We start from the raw sequence: 14,743 nt of genomic DNA, 5'->3' as shown, positions 1-14,743 counted from the left end.
ATGATACTCCATGCAGACCCTGGACGAGGCATTTTCACATGTCATCTGTGAGGTAGGCATTGTTACGCCCATTGCTCAGATGAGAAAACTGAAACCCAGGTGAGAAGCAAGGCCTGCCTGACTCCTAGGATCCAGCCCTCTCCACTCCAGGGCACCTCGCCTTCTCAGAAGGTCGCCTAGTATTCCAGCTGCTTGTTTTCTGTCTAATCTCCCTTCCTTGATGGTAAGCTCTGGAGAGAGCCTGGTGGCTGCCCGGGACTCCCTGCCCCCTCAGTGCCTAGGCCAGAGCCTGGCACCAACAAGGTTCTCTCTGTACATTGGTTGAATAAATACTGGCTGGCTTTCAGGAAAAATAACCCAAGAGAAAGTCTTAGGCCAACAACCATCCATCTTCCAAAAGGACCCCTATGTGTTCCCCTCCACACGCTTGGGCGCTTTGACCAATGAGAAAACCCTAGGCCAGTAGAATAAAATTATTGCTTTATCACGAATGGCCAGAAGAATTCCTGCAGCCCCAGTGCAGCGTGGCTCCAGTAAATGGCTGCTTTCTAAGCTGCAGAACATCTCATGCACATTAGTTATTGGTGGAGTCCCTACATTTGCCATTGCCAAGTTGGCAGAACTAAGAATGTCTACCCAGGGAGGTGACAAGTTGAGCCCCAAAGGAGATGAACACTCAGAAACAAGTGGCATCCACATTCAGGGACCTACAGCAAAGGTCTCAGAGGCGGCAAGCTAGGACAGGAAGGTTCCTAAATGGGCTTCAAATCCAGGGCATCCCTACCCCTCAGCTCAGCTCACCGCCCTCCCTGAGCCTTCAGCTCCAGTGGCATTAACCCCACCCATCCTGCTTCCGGGCTGTCTTCTGACCAGCTCAGAGCCCCCTGCACGTGTTCCACTTTGCCTTCTGTCTGGTCTCGGTTGTCTTCTAGGTAGGTAAGGCTTCCTTCCAACACCCTTTCCTCCTTGCCAATTAGCCATGTCCTTCGGGCTCTCCATCCCGAGAAGCTGGTCTCGAGACCTTCTGAGGGTCCAGGATCTGGGGGAGCCACTCTAACTAGCCATGAGTCCCACCACCCTTGTGGAGGTGGCCCTGGAGCTGAGCACCCCCAAGCCAAGGTGCCAGTTTTCTAAATGACACAACACCTTCTTGGCTCCTGCTCACTCTGTCTGCGAGAGTCCCAAGTGATCCAGATTTACATCTGGGGCCTTATGGACTCAAAACAAACTTTGTTCCAGAAGGAGCAGGGTCTAGTCACCTTCAAAGAGGAGCCCAGGGGACCCGGGTGCCAAGCCTGGTCCTGTCCAACCTGCAGAAACAGGGCACAGGCTAACTTGGGCACATGGGTGGAAACTGCTTCCTTGAAAGTGGGTCCAAAACTCAGAGAAAGTCAGCCACGGTGCAAGGGGATGTCCACTTACTTCTGTAAACTCTTTTACAGATGTCCATAGACTCAGGGGAAGAGGCCGGGGATTGGGGGGAACAAAGGAACAAGGGCACTGCCTGGGAAGCAGTTGCCCGAAAACTTGGATCGAGTCTCTGGATCCAACCCTTCCAGGTTACAGGAAAATTGTGGGATGAAGGAACATGTTAAATACCCCGTGAGAATGCTATCCGCTAAACCCCAAAGGCGGGAAGTTCTACAGGACAAACCGCTCAGCCTCTGCGGCAGACGAGTGGTAAAGGAAACAGGGAAGATTAAGAGGGAGCTGAGAGGGTTGTCGACCAAACGTAATTTGTCGACCCTGTTTGAGCCTGACGCAAACCAACTGGCGGAAAGAAGACTCTGATGAGCCCATCGGGGAAATCTGAACACCACCTAGACACTTAATAAGAAAAAGGGCCCGGCCGGCGGGCTCAGCGGTTGAGCGTCGACCTAGGATCCAGGAGATCACGGTTCGATTCCCAGTCAGGGCACAGGCCCAGGTTGCGGGCTCGATCCCCAGTCGGGGGCGTGCAGGAGGCAGCTGATCAGTGACTCTCATCATTGATGTTTCTCTCTCTCTCCCTCTCCCTTCTTCTCTCTGAAATCAATAAAGATATATTTAAAATAATAATAAGGAATTATTGATTTTTGTAGGCTTGATGGCAGTATTGTGGCTATTTTTTTAAAGAAACTTTCTCTCTGAGAGACACATTTTGAAGAAGTTCAGGGGGAGATTATGTGACACCTGGGATTCGCTTTAAATAAACCCACGAGGTGAGGGCAGAGAAGAAACAAGGCGGGGTCCACGCGGGCGATTCCTGAAGCTCGGCGACGAGGCGCGCATTCATAGCGGTCTCTCTGCTCTGTCCCGGTTCACAGTTTCACAGAACACAAATGCTAACTACCCAGAACAGATACAAATAAAAATGAAAGGAGGAGAAGGCCCAGTATTTAATTATGGCTCCAGGACTGACGCTCCGGGAGGCTCTGAACAAACCTTTACCTCCCTGAACCTCAGTTTCCTCTTCCAGAGCCTAAACAGGCTCAAACCCTGGCTCGGCCCCATCATCCTGTGTGGCCTCCAGTGGGTTCCTTAACCTCTCTGTGCTTTGGGTCGCCATCGTACGACAGGAGTAACAGTCCTACCCCGTGGGGTTGTGCTGAGGATGAAAAGGGCTCGCTGTTATCGCTGCTGCTGCGGTGGTTACTGCTGTTCACTATTTTTTATTTTGAGGAGGAGGCAGAGGAGACTGCTTTGGAGATGCGATCCTCCTCTCTAGGACCCCAAAGTTTCAGAAACGTTTCCCCCGTTCGCCCCGACTGTGCACCGCTCATCCCACGCCTCCTCCACGGCACCAGACCTACGCTGTGGGGAGCACCAGCACCCTCCTCCTCTGGGCAGCGACAATGTCCCCTCTCAGGTCCTTGCCCGCTTCTGCGGCCTCTTGCCTGGCTCCCCTGCTGCCTGTTTCCAGGCCCACCTCTCTCACCCCTCTTCCTGGGGGGAGCAGTGTTGGAAAGAGCGCCTCCCTTCCCTGTCCCCTCCCTTGCCCCCTGCCCACGGGGCCACCTCTTTCAATGCCCAGAAGGACCCTCTGTAGACCAGGAAACGGTGGGGTGGAGTGAAGGGAAGTCAGAAAGAACTCGGGACTTATGAATGCATAATGCTGAACTTTCTGGAAATGGACGGGCCCAGTGCCAGTCCTCACCAGGGTTCCTAGATTGTATTTTTCTTACAAAAGGGCCATTATGAAGGCTCCGCGTCTCCAGTGTGACAGGTTGAGAGCCGTAAACCACGTGCCGTTATAGGAATGGCACCAGGAGATGAACAGGCTTCCCAGCCATGTCTTCATTCTCAGGGACGCTGGGATCCTGGAAGAGGTCTGTGGGGACAGGGGGACGCTTTGGAGAGCCCTGCAGCACTTCCCAACTGCTCCGCAAAGGGGCCTGTGAAATGGCCCAAGGCCTCAGATAGAGCAGCCCCTCCTGAAAACCTGGAGCGCTGGAATTGTCATGGCACCCCCTTTTCCACTTCGAGGGGTACAGTCACTGGGCCCACCCAGCCCCACAGGAAGCGTTAGAAGAGCTGCACCCCCACCCGACCTCGCTTTCTCTGCACTTGCTTTTGAGACTCTCTCTCTATAGGCGCGAGCAGCCCCAAGGGGGAGTTGAGAGACTGTGGGTGGCTGTCAGGCCAGCGCCCCGTCCTACCTGGGCAGTTATCTAACTCGGTGGAGTCCATATACCTTCTTCTGTAAAATGAAAATGCTAAAAAGTTCAGGTTGCAAAGTCCCTTCCAGCTACAAGGTCTTTTGTTCTGCAGCTTGTTTAAGGAAGCTTAAGCTGCAGTCCCGGCTTGACTGGGCCCCACGCTCTTTCCCTTTGCACAGTCATCTATATTCCAAGTGACCATCAACCAGCTCTCCCCATCCCTGCCTCCCTGCCCCCCACGCTGCACCTCTTGAGACTAGAGAAGTTTGGGTTCAGGTGTATCCAATTTTCTCTTGTAGCTCTGAGGGACACTTGTTTGCATGTTATTTGCATGTATTCAAATATAAATGCATCATTTGCATGAACCTAGACAAGACATAACACAATAACCACACGGCCTCTAACAGTTGGTTACAGCTCAACACTCCAGAACCCTCAAATGGCACCAACAAAAATCTCACTAAGTGGACCGACGTTCTCCTAAATTTTGAGGGTAAAGGAAGGCAATGTTAGAACTTCAATTCACATCCATTTTTATCGCATCCTTTAAATTTTTCTATTTCTTACATATGCTTTATACTCCTCAAACCATATTAGTCTAGTAGGATATGTATGTAATTTATAAATATGCATATAACGGGGGTCTAGGTACAGAAAGATTTGGTTGGCGAGGTACATGATCAAAACAGTTTGGAGTCCCCATCAGTCTAGACTATAGGCCAAAGCTGGAGACAATTACAAAGGTTTTGGTCTAACCACAGCCAAGTGACCAGGGAAGATTCCAGGTAACCCTCCACCAAGGTGTCACCCTGTCCAACAGAACACCGAAACTCACCAGGCACCCATTGAACCACTTGTCAACTCCTTTGGGACCTCATGGCAAACTCCTTCACCCCAGAGAGCTACTCCTGCTATGAGCTCCCATCAGCCAGGCTCATTTTGGCCCAAGGGGCATTGGTCCCCACCGAAGGAACCCACTTTCCTTCCACAACAGTTGGTCTTGGCCCTCATGGCTTCTTTTATCTCAAGAGCATACATTCCATTTGAGGGTGAGGGGTGTTGAAAAGAAAGCTCTGGTCCTTTCTAGATCTCATTCTGGGATTCACCCAGAATAAATAAGTTTGACCAGCTGCATTTGTTATTGAAAAGAGAAAATATGAGCTTGATCTTTAAATAGATAAATAGATAAGATAGATGGATGGATAGATGATAGGATAGATGATAGATAGATAGATAGATAGATAGATAGATAGATAGATAGATAGATAGATAGATAGATGATAGATAGATAGATAGATAGATAGATGATAGATAGATAGATAGATAGATGATAGATAGATGATAGATATATAGAGATAGATGATAGATATAGATAGATGATAGATAGATAGATAGATAGATAGATAGATAGATAGATAGATAGATAGATATAGACAGACAGACAGACAGACAGATAGATGATAGATAGACAGACAGATAAAAATAAAGAAAAAACAAATCGGCTTTCTGGAGAACTGTCAATGACACAGCAAATTAAACTACTCCTTAGGTGGGAGGAGAAACAGGCTGCTAAGAGTGAAAGAACTATGTAGAAAGTAAGTCACTGTTTCACTGGTGCATGGAAGGGCAGCTAACAACCCACCGGGGTGGACCTGCTGGACTAAGACGTGGCCTTCGCCAGGGCACAATGACAGGAAGCTCAAAGTGCCACTCACCCACACACTGGTTGCCTTCATCCATCTGGAATCCAAAGCGGCATATGAGAGGCCTCGAAATCGTGGGGTAGTTTGGAGCCGGTAGCGGTGGGGGGGCTGCTGGGTAAGGACCTGAGTAGGAGTTTGAGTAGGGGTTCGAGTAAGGCCCTCGATACACTGGGTTTGTCCGGGGGATGCACAGGTAGCCGCCGTTCTGGTTAACACACATCATGTCTCCTCGGCAGGCCTCAGGGATGGTCCGGCACTCATCGATATCTGGAAGGCCACAGGAAGGACGAGCGTTAGTGGCCCCAGCCACACTGGGCATGGGGCTTATTTAAGCAGAGCTCTGTACCGAGAGCGCCACGGAAGACGCCAACCCTCTTTACCAGCATCTACGAAACAGTGCCTGGCTCATGGCTGTCAGGTACCCCCAGGGGTTAGCCAAGCTCAATCATATTGACCAGTGTCACCCAAACATTGGCCATCAAATACCAGCACCATGAGCTTGGCCTTGGCCACAAAACCTGTATTATCGTGTGTTTAGTACTTTTTACAAAAATGAACCCACATTGGAAACTCGAGTAAATGTATTTTTAAAAATTTTACATGACTACAGCAAATGAAAAACACCATCAATTAGCATACATAGAAGGTAACAGTAAAAATACAACTATCAAAATAAAGACAGCTTATCTGTGTGCCCACAGGATACTCAGGAAACACTGGGATAGACCTTGGAATCGTTTCCATTTCTACTTCAAAAAGCAGCTGGGCCTGGGAGAAAGAGTCCCTTGCTTCAAGAGAGACAAGGCTTGGCCGAGAGCTAGCTGCTTGTTAAGAAAGTGGAGCCTTACTTGAAAGTCAGCTCACACCGTGCCAGCAAGCAGGGCCCAATTCAGGCCAGGCTGGTGCTCTGCCTGAAGCCGGGAACAGGAGGAAGGTGCTGGAGAAAACCCGCCTCGCTGGGCCGGGCCCGGGCAGCGGAGGCCTAAACTCTGGCTCCAGAAAGAGCAGCGGATCTAACCCCACACATGGCCCTCTTGCCAGCCTTGGGGGCTGTTCCGTATGTGACAGGAGGCTCGGGGGGATGTCTCTGAATCCTGACAGCTCGCCCCGGCCATCTCACCTGGGAAACTCCCACCAACGCCCACCCTGAGAGAGGGAGACGTTGAGGCGCTGAATGCCCCGTCCAATAGCTGTAAGCCTGAACTCATCCATAAAACTGGTGGGCCAGAAAGACAGCCGCCGCCCCCTCCTTGTCCCTGGGCACGGCGTCCCCTTCGCTTTAAATCAAAGTGCAGGCCTCGGTTTTCCACGACAGGGTTGTATTCCTCACCACTCATCATTTTTTCAAAACATCTATCTCCCCTTCTGGTTCTCTGAGCTGATGTGAGCTCAGGAAAGATAGACGAATTGGCCTAAATCAAATGTAACTAAAAAGCTAAATATATTCCTGAGGTGGGGGCAAGTGGGGCTGCCTCATTCTCTTTACATACCCTATGCTGCACCCATGACAAACTATTCTGTGCTCTGAACGTCCTTTCCACCCCTGGTCTTCGCTTATGCTGTTCCTTCCACCTGGAATGCCATTCTCGGGATCCCACTCATTCTTCTCATATATAACCTCATATACGTGTGTGTGTGTGTGTGTGTATATAAAACCTCTCATATATATAATTGGATCTCTATTGAATTGGATATAGATAGGTAGACGCAGCTCAAATGTGACCTCCATGAAGGCTTTCTTCATTGACCCCAGACATCAGACATCAGGCATCGCTCCCTCTCCTCCTTTTCAAGGGCTCATTGCTATCGTCTCAACTTGAATGACTTTCTTCCACCTGGTAGAGTTCATCCATCCAGGTGGGCCTCGCCCATGAGCTGGTGAGCTAGGAGAACAGCCCCTAACATGTCTGTCCTAACTCTGTGTTAACATTTAGGTTACCTGACAAAGGGGAATTAGGTAGCAGATGGAGCTCAAGTTGCTGATCAGCTGACCTTAAGATGGGAGATACCTGGGGGGACCCAATGTAATCATGTAAGTCCTTAAAAGTGGAAGAAAAGGCAGAAGGGTGGGTCGGAGATGTGATAATAGAAAAAGAAGAGATTAGAAGCTTTCAAAGCACTTAGCACTGTGTCAGCTTTGAAGACGGAAGAGGGGAGCACGAGCCAAGGAATGAAGGAAGCCTTTTGAGACTGGAAAAGATCCTCAGGTAACAGCCAGCAAGGAGACAGGTGCCTCAGTCCTACAGCCGCAAGAAACTAAAACTGTGGGAATGCAGATTGGTGCAGCCACTACAGAAAGCAGTATGGAAGTTCCTCAAAATTCAAAATAGAATGACCATATGATCCAGCAATTCCACTTCTGGATATTTATCTAAAGGAAATGAAAGCAGGATCTCAAAGAGATATCTGCACCCCCATGTTCAATGCAGCATTATTCACAGTAGCCAAAGTGTGGAAACAACCTAAGTGTCCCGCTGTGGATGAATGAGTAAAGAAGATATGATACACACACACACACACACACAATGGAATATTATTCAGTCACAAGAAAGAAGGAAATCCTGCCATTTGCAACAACATGGGTGGACCTTGGAGACGTCATGCTAAGTGAGATAAGTCAGACAGAGAGAGACAAATACAGTGGCACCTCGGTTTTCGAATGTACTCCGTTCCGGAAGCCCGTTTGAGCTCTGAAACGTTCCATTCAAAAACTGAGGGATCCACAGCCCACAGCTGGGCCTCGGGACCTTGCCCTCAGCAGAAGCCTGTGGCCTGTTCCACCTTAGAGGTATGTTCGAAAACCGAAGCATTTCCTTCCGGGTTTACGCTGTTCGTAAACTGAAATGTTCGTCAATGGGGACGTTCGAAAACCGAGGTACCACTGCACTGTATAATCTCACCTATGTGTGGAATATAAAAAGCCAAACTTACAAACATAATGAGCAGGATGGTGGTTGCCAGGGGCTGGGGGCTGGAGGAAATAGGGAGAGGCTGGCAGAAGGCACAAGCTTTCAGGTGTAAGATGAATAAGTTCTGGGGATCTGATGCACAACACTGTGATTACGGTTAACAGTACTGTGTTATATACTCGAACACTGCTAAGAGTAGACCTTAAATGTTAAGGCACAGAAAAGAAGTGGGAATTATGTTATGTGATGGATGTGTCAGCAAATGCTATGGTGGTGCCCGGCCGGGCGTGGCTCAGCGGTTGAGCGTCGACCTAGGATCCAGGCGATCGGGGTTCGATTCCCGGTCAGGGCACATGCCCGGGTTGCGGGCTGCAGCCGATCAATGACTCTCTCATCATTGATGTTTCTCTCTCTCTCCCTCGCCTTTCCTCTCTCTGAAATCAATAAAGATATATTTTTTAAAAAAAACAACAAAACAAAAACAAAGACAAATGCTATGGTGGTAATCCACATTGTAAGAGATATCAGATCAACATGTTGGACACCTACAAAATGTTATATGTCAATTATGTCTCAATTTAAAAAAAGAAACAAACTCCACTCTGCCCACAATACACATGAGCAAGGACATGGCTTCTCCCCTGGAGCCTCCAGAAAGGAACAAAGCCTGTTGACACCCTGACATTAGCCGGGGAGACCTGATGGACTCTTGACCTCCAGACCAGTGAGATAATAAATCTGTTACTTAAGCCACCACGTTGGGGGCAATCTATTATGGCAGCCATAGGAAAGGAACAGAGACGAAGGGCTCCTTGGGAGCAGGGGTCTATTCTTACTCATCTCTGCCCCTCCCAGGGCTTCTGGTGAGGGTGATGGGCACCAAGAAGGTGATGGACAGAAGGGTGTCGTTGACTTCAACCTCCCCGGGCACTGTTTTCTTCCATGGGCAAGGCCGATACAGATTTGACAATACTGAACATCAGCTGAGAAGAAACAGCGCTGCAATGGGACTGTCACTGAGCGTCCCCACCCAGCGAGGGATCTCCAGGGGTCTCTTACCTATACACTGTCCGGACGGGCGGTCCAGGTCAAAACCGTTAGTGCACTGTTGCTGCGGGAAAGGAGAGGCGGAGGCAGGGTCATTTACTCACATATGTTTGTTTAACTATAAAAGCATTAAAATGACATCACAGGAAGTTTGGGAAATAAAGACCAAAAAAAACATCCATAGTAGCAACACCTATATTATAACATCTACTTGTCTTAATGTTTTTGGCATTTTCATACAGTCATTTTACACTTAGCATTACCTTGTAGGCTCCGTACCATGGCTTCAAAGCCCCCGCTTTTCACAGACGTTTACTGGGGCTTTTTCCTGAACCGCAATACTAAGCACGCCTGATTGGCCCGATGAGGCGCGTCCTGTGTTCACTCCTTTCTGGGAAAGGGTATGATTGCTTTCAAGGGCAACACCTCTCTGTGGGTGCTGTCTGACCTTCTCAGCACCCAGGATGAGCTTTTTGGACCCTATGAAACCCTCTACCTGATCCTGAGGTCCGTGCATAAAATAAAAGCGACACAGCGAGGCAGTCAGTTTCCTAAGAAAAGTAGAATTGGGGAAACTCCTCTGTTTCAACCTCAGAAGACTATTACACAGACACTTCCAGAAACAGATCTCCAACAGCACCCGAGGGTTGCAGGCTTCACATGTAACTTGAGTTACAACTTTATGCATTTGGAAAACGTCGTGGGGGTTGACAGTCAGTGGGCCATCTGGGCAGACCCTGGAGCCTGCCACGTCACAGGAATGGGGCGCAGGGGTTGGGCTTCCCTGAGCTGTGGGTTGGTTTGTGGAGACGAAGGGCTTAGCTTGCTTTCCTGGGAGGAGATTCAGGTGTCTTAGAGCCTTGGGGCAAAAGAAACAGAGCAGATGAGCCAGGAGGCTGGGCTATAACTCTCGGGAAACCAGGAGAGCTGGGTTCCAGCCCTGGCTCACCAACTAATGCCAAGTGCAGCCATGCAGGCGCACCACTGCCCCATAACACCAGAACACATTTGACTTAACATTTAAGGTAAGTCAAAACACCCCTTAGAGGGACACAAATGAGGGAGTAGGATCCAATGATAAGAATCCTGGGTTGGGAGTCAGGGCACTGAGGTCCCGGCCCTCCCATGTATGAACTATATCACCTGGGTCAAGGCTCGACTCTTCTGAGCCCCAGCTTTAATCTCTGCATCAGGAAGAGCTCAGTTTAGGTAAATCATAAAGCCCCCCCGCCCAGTCCTAGGAATCTAAAATGCACGGCTGGGCAGCCTGATTTTTAACATGCTTCTAGATAATTAACAAAATAAACACCTTACCTGTGCATTCCCAGGACGTGAAAGCCAGAAAGCCAGAATGGTAACAGTGAGTATCCTGCAAAAGAACAAAAAGTCGATTTAAATGCCTGAGATACTCCCAGGATCCAGGCCTGAGGGCAAACCCGGACCTCATGCTGCTGGGCATTCACAATGGCGATGTCACCGTGTGCTTATATGGGGGACCCCAGCTACCCCAACCATCCTATACCGGCCTCTTCTGTTGGATTCAAATGTTGAGCTAATGTGCTAGGTGGCATTTTTTTAAATAAAGGGTGTTGCTACTTCAAAGAACAAATCTAAAAAAAGAAAGAACAAATCTAAAACCCAAGCTGAGGTATTTCCCATGTATTGGCCGGCTGCTCTGATCTTGCTCCTCACACAGGGACACTGGCCTGAGTTTCAAGCACCTTTATTCTGCAGGGGTAACAGGGCAAAGGAGCCCTCGGGCCCTCAATCCGTGAAAGGCAAGTGCAAACGTGAAGCACTTGGGTTCCCCGGTCGGAAGATGTCGCAGAAAGTCACCTAGTCCCAGAGCGTGTTTCACACTGGCCCCGAGGAGAAGGAGGGGACCTGAGCAACAGGAGAAGGAACACAGCAGGAAAACTTAGGGGGAGCCAAGAAACTGAGGGTCAGGCCAGCTCTGGCATTCACAAGCCACCAAACCTGAGTCTACCCTTCAACAACACAAGCTTCTTTCCAATGAAATCAGAGTCACCAATACGCTTTAAAAATACAGTATCGAGCCCTGGCCAGTGTGCTCAGTGGTTAGAGCGACGCCTGTCCACTGAACGAAGGGTCTCCGGTTCGCTTCCCAGTCAAGGGCACACACCTGGGCTGCAGGTTCCATCCCCAGCACTGCTCGGGGCCGTGCGGGAGGCAACCAATCGATGTCTCTCTCGCATCGATGTGTTTTTTGAAATTAGAACTCTTGAGCACTATTGGTGGGAACGTAAAATGGTGCAGCCACTGTGGGAAACAGGCTGGCGGTTTCTAGAAAAATTAAAAATACAATTACCACATGACCCAGCAATTCCACTTCTAGGACTGTAACCCACAGAAATGAAAGCAGGGTGTCAAAGAGATACTTGTGCACCCATGTTCATTGCAGCCTTACACACAGCCAAAAGATGGGAGCAACCTTTCATTCATCCACAGTATGTGGTGTGTACATACAATGAAATATTACTCAGCCTTAAAAAGGAATGAAATTCTGATGTGCACTACAAATTGGATGAACCTGGAAGACATCGTGCTAAGTGAAAGAAGCCAGTCACGAAAAGACAAATACTGTATGACTCCACCTAGGCGAGGTGCCTACAGCAATCAAAATCAGAGAGACAGAAAGTAGATTGGTGGTTGGGAGGGGCTGGAGGAAGGAGAGAATGGGGAGTTGTTTAATGGGAATAGAGTTTCAGTTTTGCAAGATGAATGAAAGGGGTTCTGGAGGTTGGTTGCGCAACGCTGTGAATGTACTTAACACTACTGAACTGTATCCTTAAAAGTGGCTAAGATGGTTAAAAAAAAAATCTATGCAAATGTGATGCTTTATTTGGTACTATTATTATTCAGTTCAATAGGGATTTATCTGAGCAACCACTACTTGCAGGTGTAAGCCCTAGGCAGAAGAGCTACAAAACTAGGACCCAATTGCTGCCCTGGAGAGCTGGTTGGGGAACCACATGAATTAATAATGTCTATATGCTGTGGTTAGGACACTGACAGGAATACCCATTGAGTGCCAGGAGAACCAGGCTGGGACTTAGGGAAAGGAAGGTCAGGGAAGGCTTCCTGGAGGAGGTGATCTTGAAGGCTTTTTCAGTAGAGCAGTTGTATTCAGTGGCCTGTTCTTGTGAAATCACCTCTACTTTATAATCCCTCCCTTCATGAAAAGAGTGTTCAATAGATGACCGAGCTCACACAATCCACGACACAAGGCTCATCTGAATCAACAGCTTTGGGTACTTGGAGGACCCTAGAATTAAGGTGACATCCAGAGGGAACAGAAACCTGGTGTGGCACTAGAAGATGCAAGTCCAATTCCTTCATCTAGTCTCCAGTTCAAGGAATAAAGACCCTGAACATCCGCAAGTTTTTATTTCATCTAAGTGCCTGCATGAGCCAGGTCCTAGAGCGCTGGAGACAGCTCCGACCTTATAAAGTGCAGAGCCAAATCCCAGGGCTTTTTGATATTTGCGACAGTCAGATTTATATCTGGAAGGAATGAAAGAACAATAACAAATTATTTTCCAGGCTGTATATTATGAATTTCAATGTTTTCCTGTTTCTTCACATGAAGTTTCCTTTCAGTTGGTTATAAAACCCTGTCTCGTTTATGTTGGAGACAGAGCAGGTTGCCTGAACGCAGTGGACTTCAAGAGCTAGTGGAAAAGGCATGCTAACCTCATTTCTCCCCCTACTCTGCCTCCCCCGTTCCCTCTGGCTGAGAGCAGTCCGGAGACAGGTCCCCCCGGAGAGGTTGGGCCTCAAGCCCAGCCTCCAGGAAGAGCCATGGCTGGGTGCTGGCTGGGTGCTGGCTGGGTCCTGGGGGCCAGGTAAGCGCCAGGCTAACTGGGAGCATGCTGCTCTCACATGTCACAAACAGTTGCACCTTGTCACGAAAAACCCTAGAACACTACAAAAATAAACTAACCATAGGAATACTGGGGAAACGTCTGGCGCTCATAACTGGTCCCCGGAACTTTGACCAACAGGTGGGCCACCCACTTTGTGCACCATCCTGGACTGCGAGGAGAGACCAACAAGACCCCAGGGCTGCGTGTCCCCAGTCCAGGGTGACATTATCACAGCTTAGCTTGCAGCATATGCGCGCGCACACACACAATCTGTCTAAAGCAGCTACGCTTTCAAGAGTTTGCTCAATAAAGACTGTGCAGATATAATCTAGATAAAGCTCTTCAAAGTTGCAGGCTGCCTCAAAGAAAAGCAAAGCGTTTGCTTACATGTAGTTCTGTCTGCAGTCCCCACTTTTCATTGGCTTGAGACTTCTGGGTCGCATGCCCTCGAATCCCAGATACAGGGCGAACCCAGCCCTGGGATGTGCAGCTCGCCCCTCCGCTTGTCCAGCAGCCAATGGAGCAAAATAATTGCGAGCGACCCGGCGACTGCTCTCGCGAATTTAAAAGATTGATAAATTTTTGGAAAAACAACGGCCCTTCCCGACAAGAAAGAGGAATGGAGCTCTGAGGTTCCTGCAGCCCTCCGTCGGATGCTGCCTCTGAAGCTGGATTATGAAGTACGCACTCCCACAAGAAGGCTCCAAGATGAAAATCACAGAGGCGCAGCTTTTTATAATTAACAGTATCATTGCATCACTGGCGAACGCCTTCTCCAATATCCTGACACCGCCTGGATCGCTCCATGGCCGTTTTCCACCCATCAGGTTTTCAGGAAGCCTTCCAGACCCTGGAGGGAAGGGAAAGCCCCGAGGGGAGAGCCTACCTTTGAAATCCTGGCATGTCCAAGACGCGTGAGCTGGAGAAGCGAAGGGGAAAGAGACGGAGCGCGCGGCGCGGGACCCTCGGCGCAGTTCCCGAGCTCCGGCCTCTCCTGGGCCCGCGGGGCTGGCTGATCTCTGAGTCCGGGAGGGGGGCGCGGGGGGACAGCGAGTCGTGGAGAGGACAAGGGGAGAGCCTGGGTCCTCCGAGCCACTGGAGAGCCGACAGCGAGAGCACCTGGTTTTGCTTAGCCCTCGTCAGTAATTCAGCATTAAACCAATTGGAGGAGGAATGTTAAAAATGAACACTTCATTTTCTAAGTATGTTAAACAATGCAAATGGGGCCTCAGTCTGGACACAGCTGGTTCAGATTACAGCGCTCACAACAATCTTGGGGCGTCTGCCAGGACGCAGCGCTCGGCGCGGGGCGGAGAGCCCGTCCCCGGGCGGCGAGCAGCCGCACTGCGCGCGCGGGTCCCCGCCCGCGGCGATTGGCGGGCAAGTGCGCGCGGGGGGCGGGGGCCGAGGGTCTTGACCCTTTACTGCCCACCCCCGGCGGACAGCCCCGGGCGGGGGGGAGGGGACCCGGGGACCCAGCGCCCCAGCTACCCCCTGGCTTTGGGACACCCGCGAAAACTTAGTCGCCTCTGCAATAACTTGAACTCCCGGCAAACTCG

At 49.8% G+C, this 14,743-nt stretch overlaps 1 protein-coding gene across 2 annotated transcripts in view; it reads right to left on the bottom strand.

Annotated features, from left to right (window-relative positions):
• FBLN5 (fibulin 5) overlaps positions 1 to 14,529 on the bottom strand; it is a 63,303-nt gene extending 48,774 nt beyond the window's left edge. The window contains exons 1-4 of one of the 2 annotated variants that reach the window (XM_016205710.2): positions 14,071 to 14,529; positions 10,612 to 10,666; positions 9,310 to 9,361; positions 5,354 to 5,608 (exon numbers count right to left, since the gene is read on the bottom strand). In XM_016205710.2, the coding sequence (XP_016061196.1) occupies positions 5,354 to 5,608; positions 9,310 to 9,361; positions 10,612 to 10,666; positions 14,071 to 14,087 (379 nt within the window). In that variant the 5' untranslated portion in view covers positions 14,088 to 14,529. Of the gene's footprint in view, positions 1 to 5,353; positions 5,609 to 9,309; positions 9,362 to 10,611; positions 10,667 to 13,571; positions 13,861 to 14,070 lie in introns of those variants that run through there. The other variant, XM_087818540.1, reaches the window with a different exon arrangement.
• Between the last annotated feature and the right edge of the window lie 214 nt (positions 14,530 to 14,743).

This window comes from Miniopterus natalensis, chromosome 1 (assembly GCF_054644295.1).
Source record: "Miniopterus natalensis isolate mMinNat1 chromosome 1, mMinNat1.hap1, whole genome shotgun sequence".
Taxonomy (NCBI): Eukaryota; Metazoa; Chordata; class Mammalia; order Chiroptera; family Miniopteridae; genus Miniopterus; species Miniopterus natalensis.
This window is presented reverse-complemented; position numbering and strand designations above follow the sequence as displayed.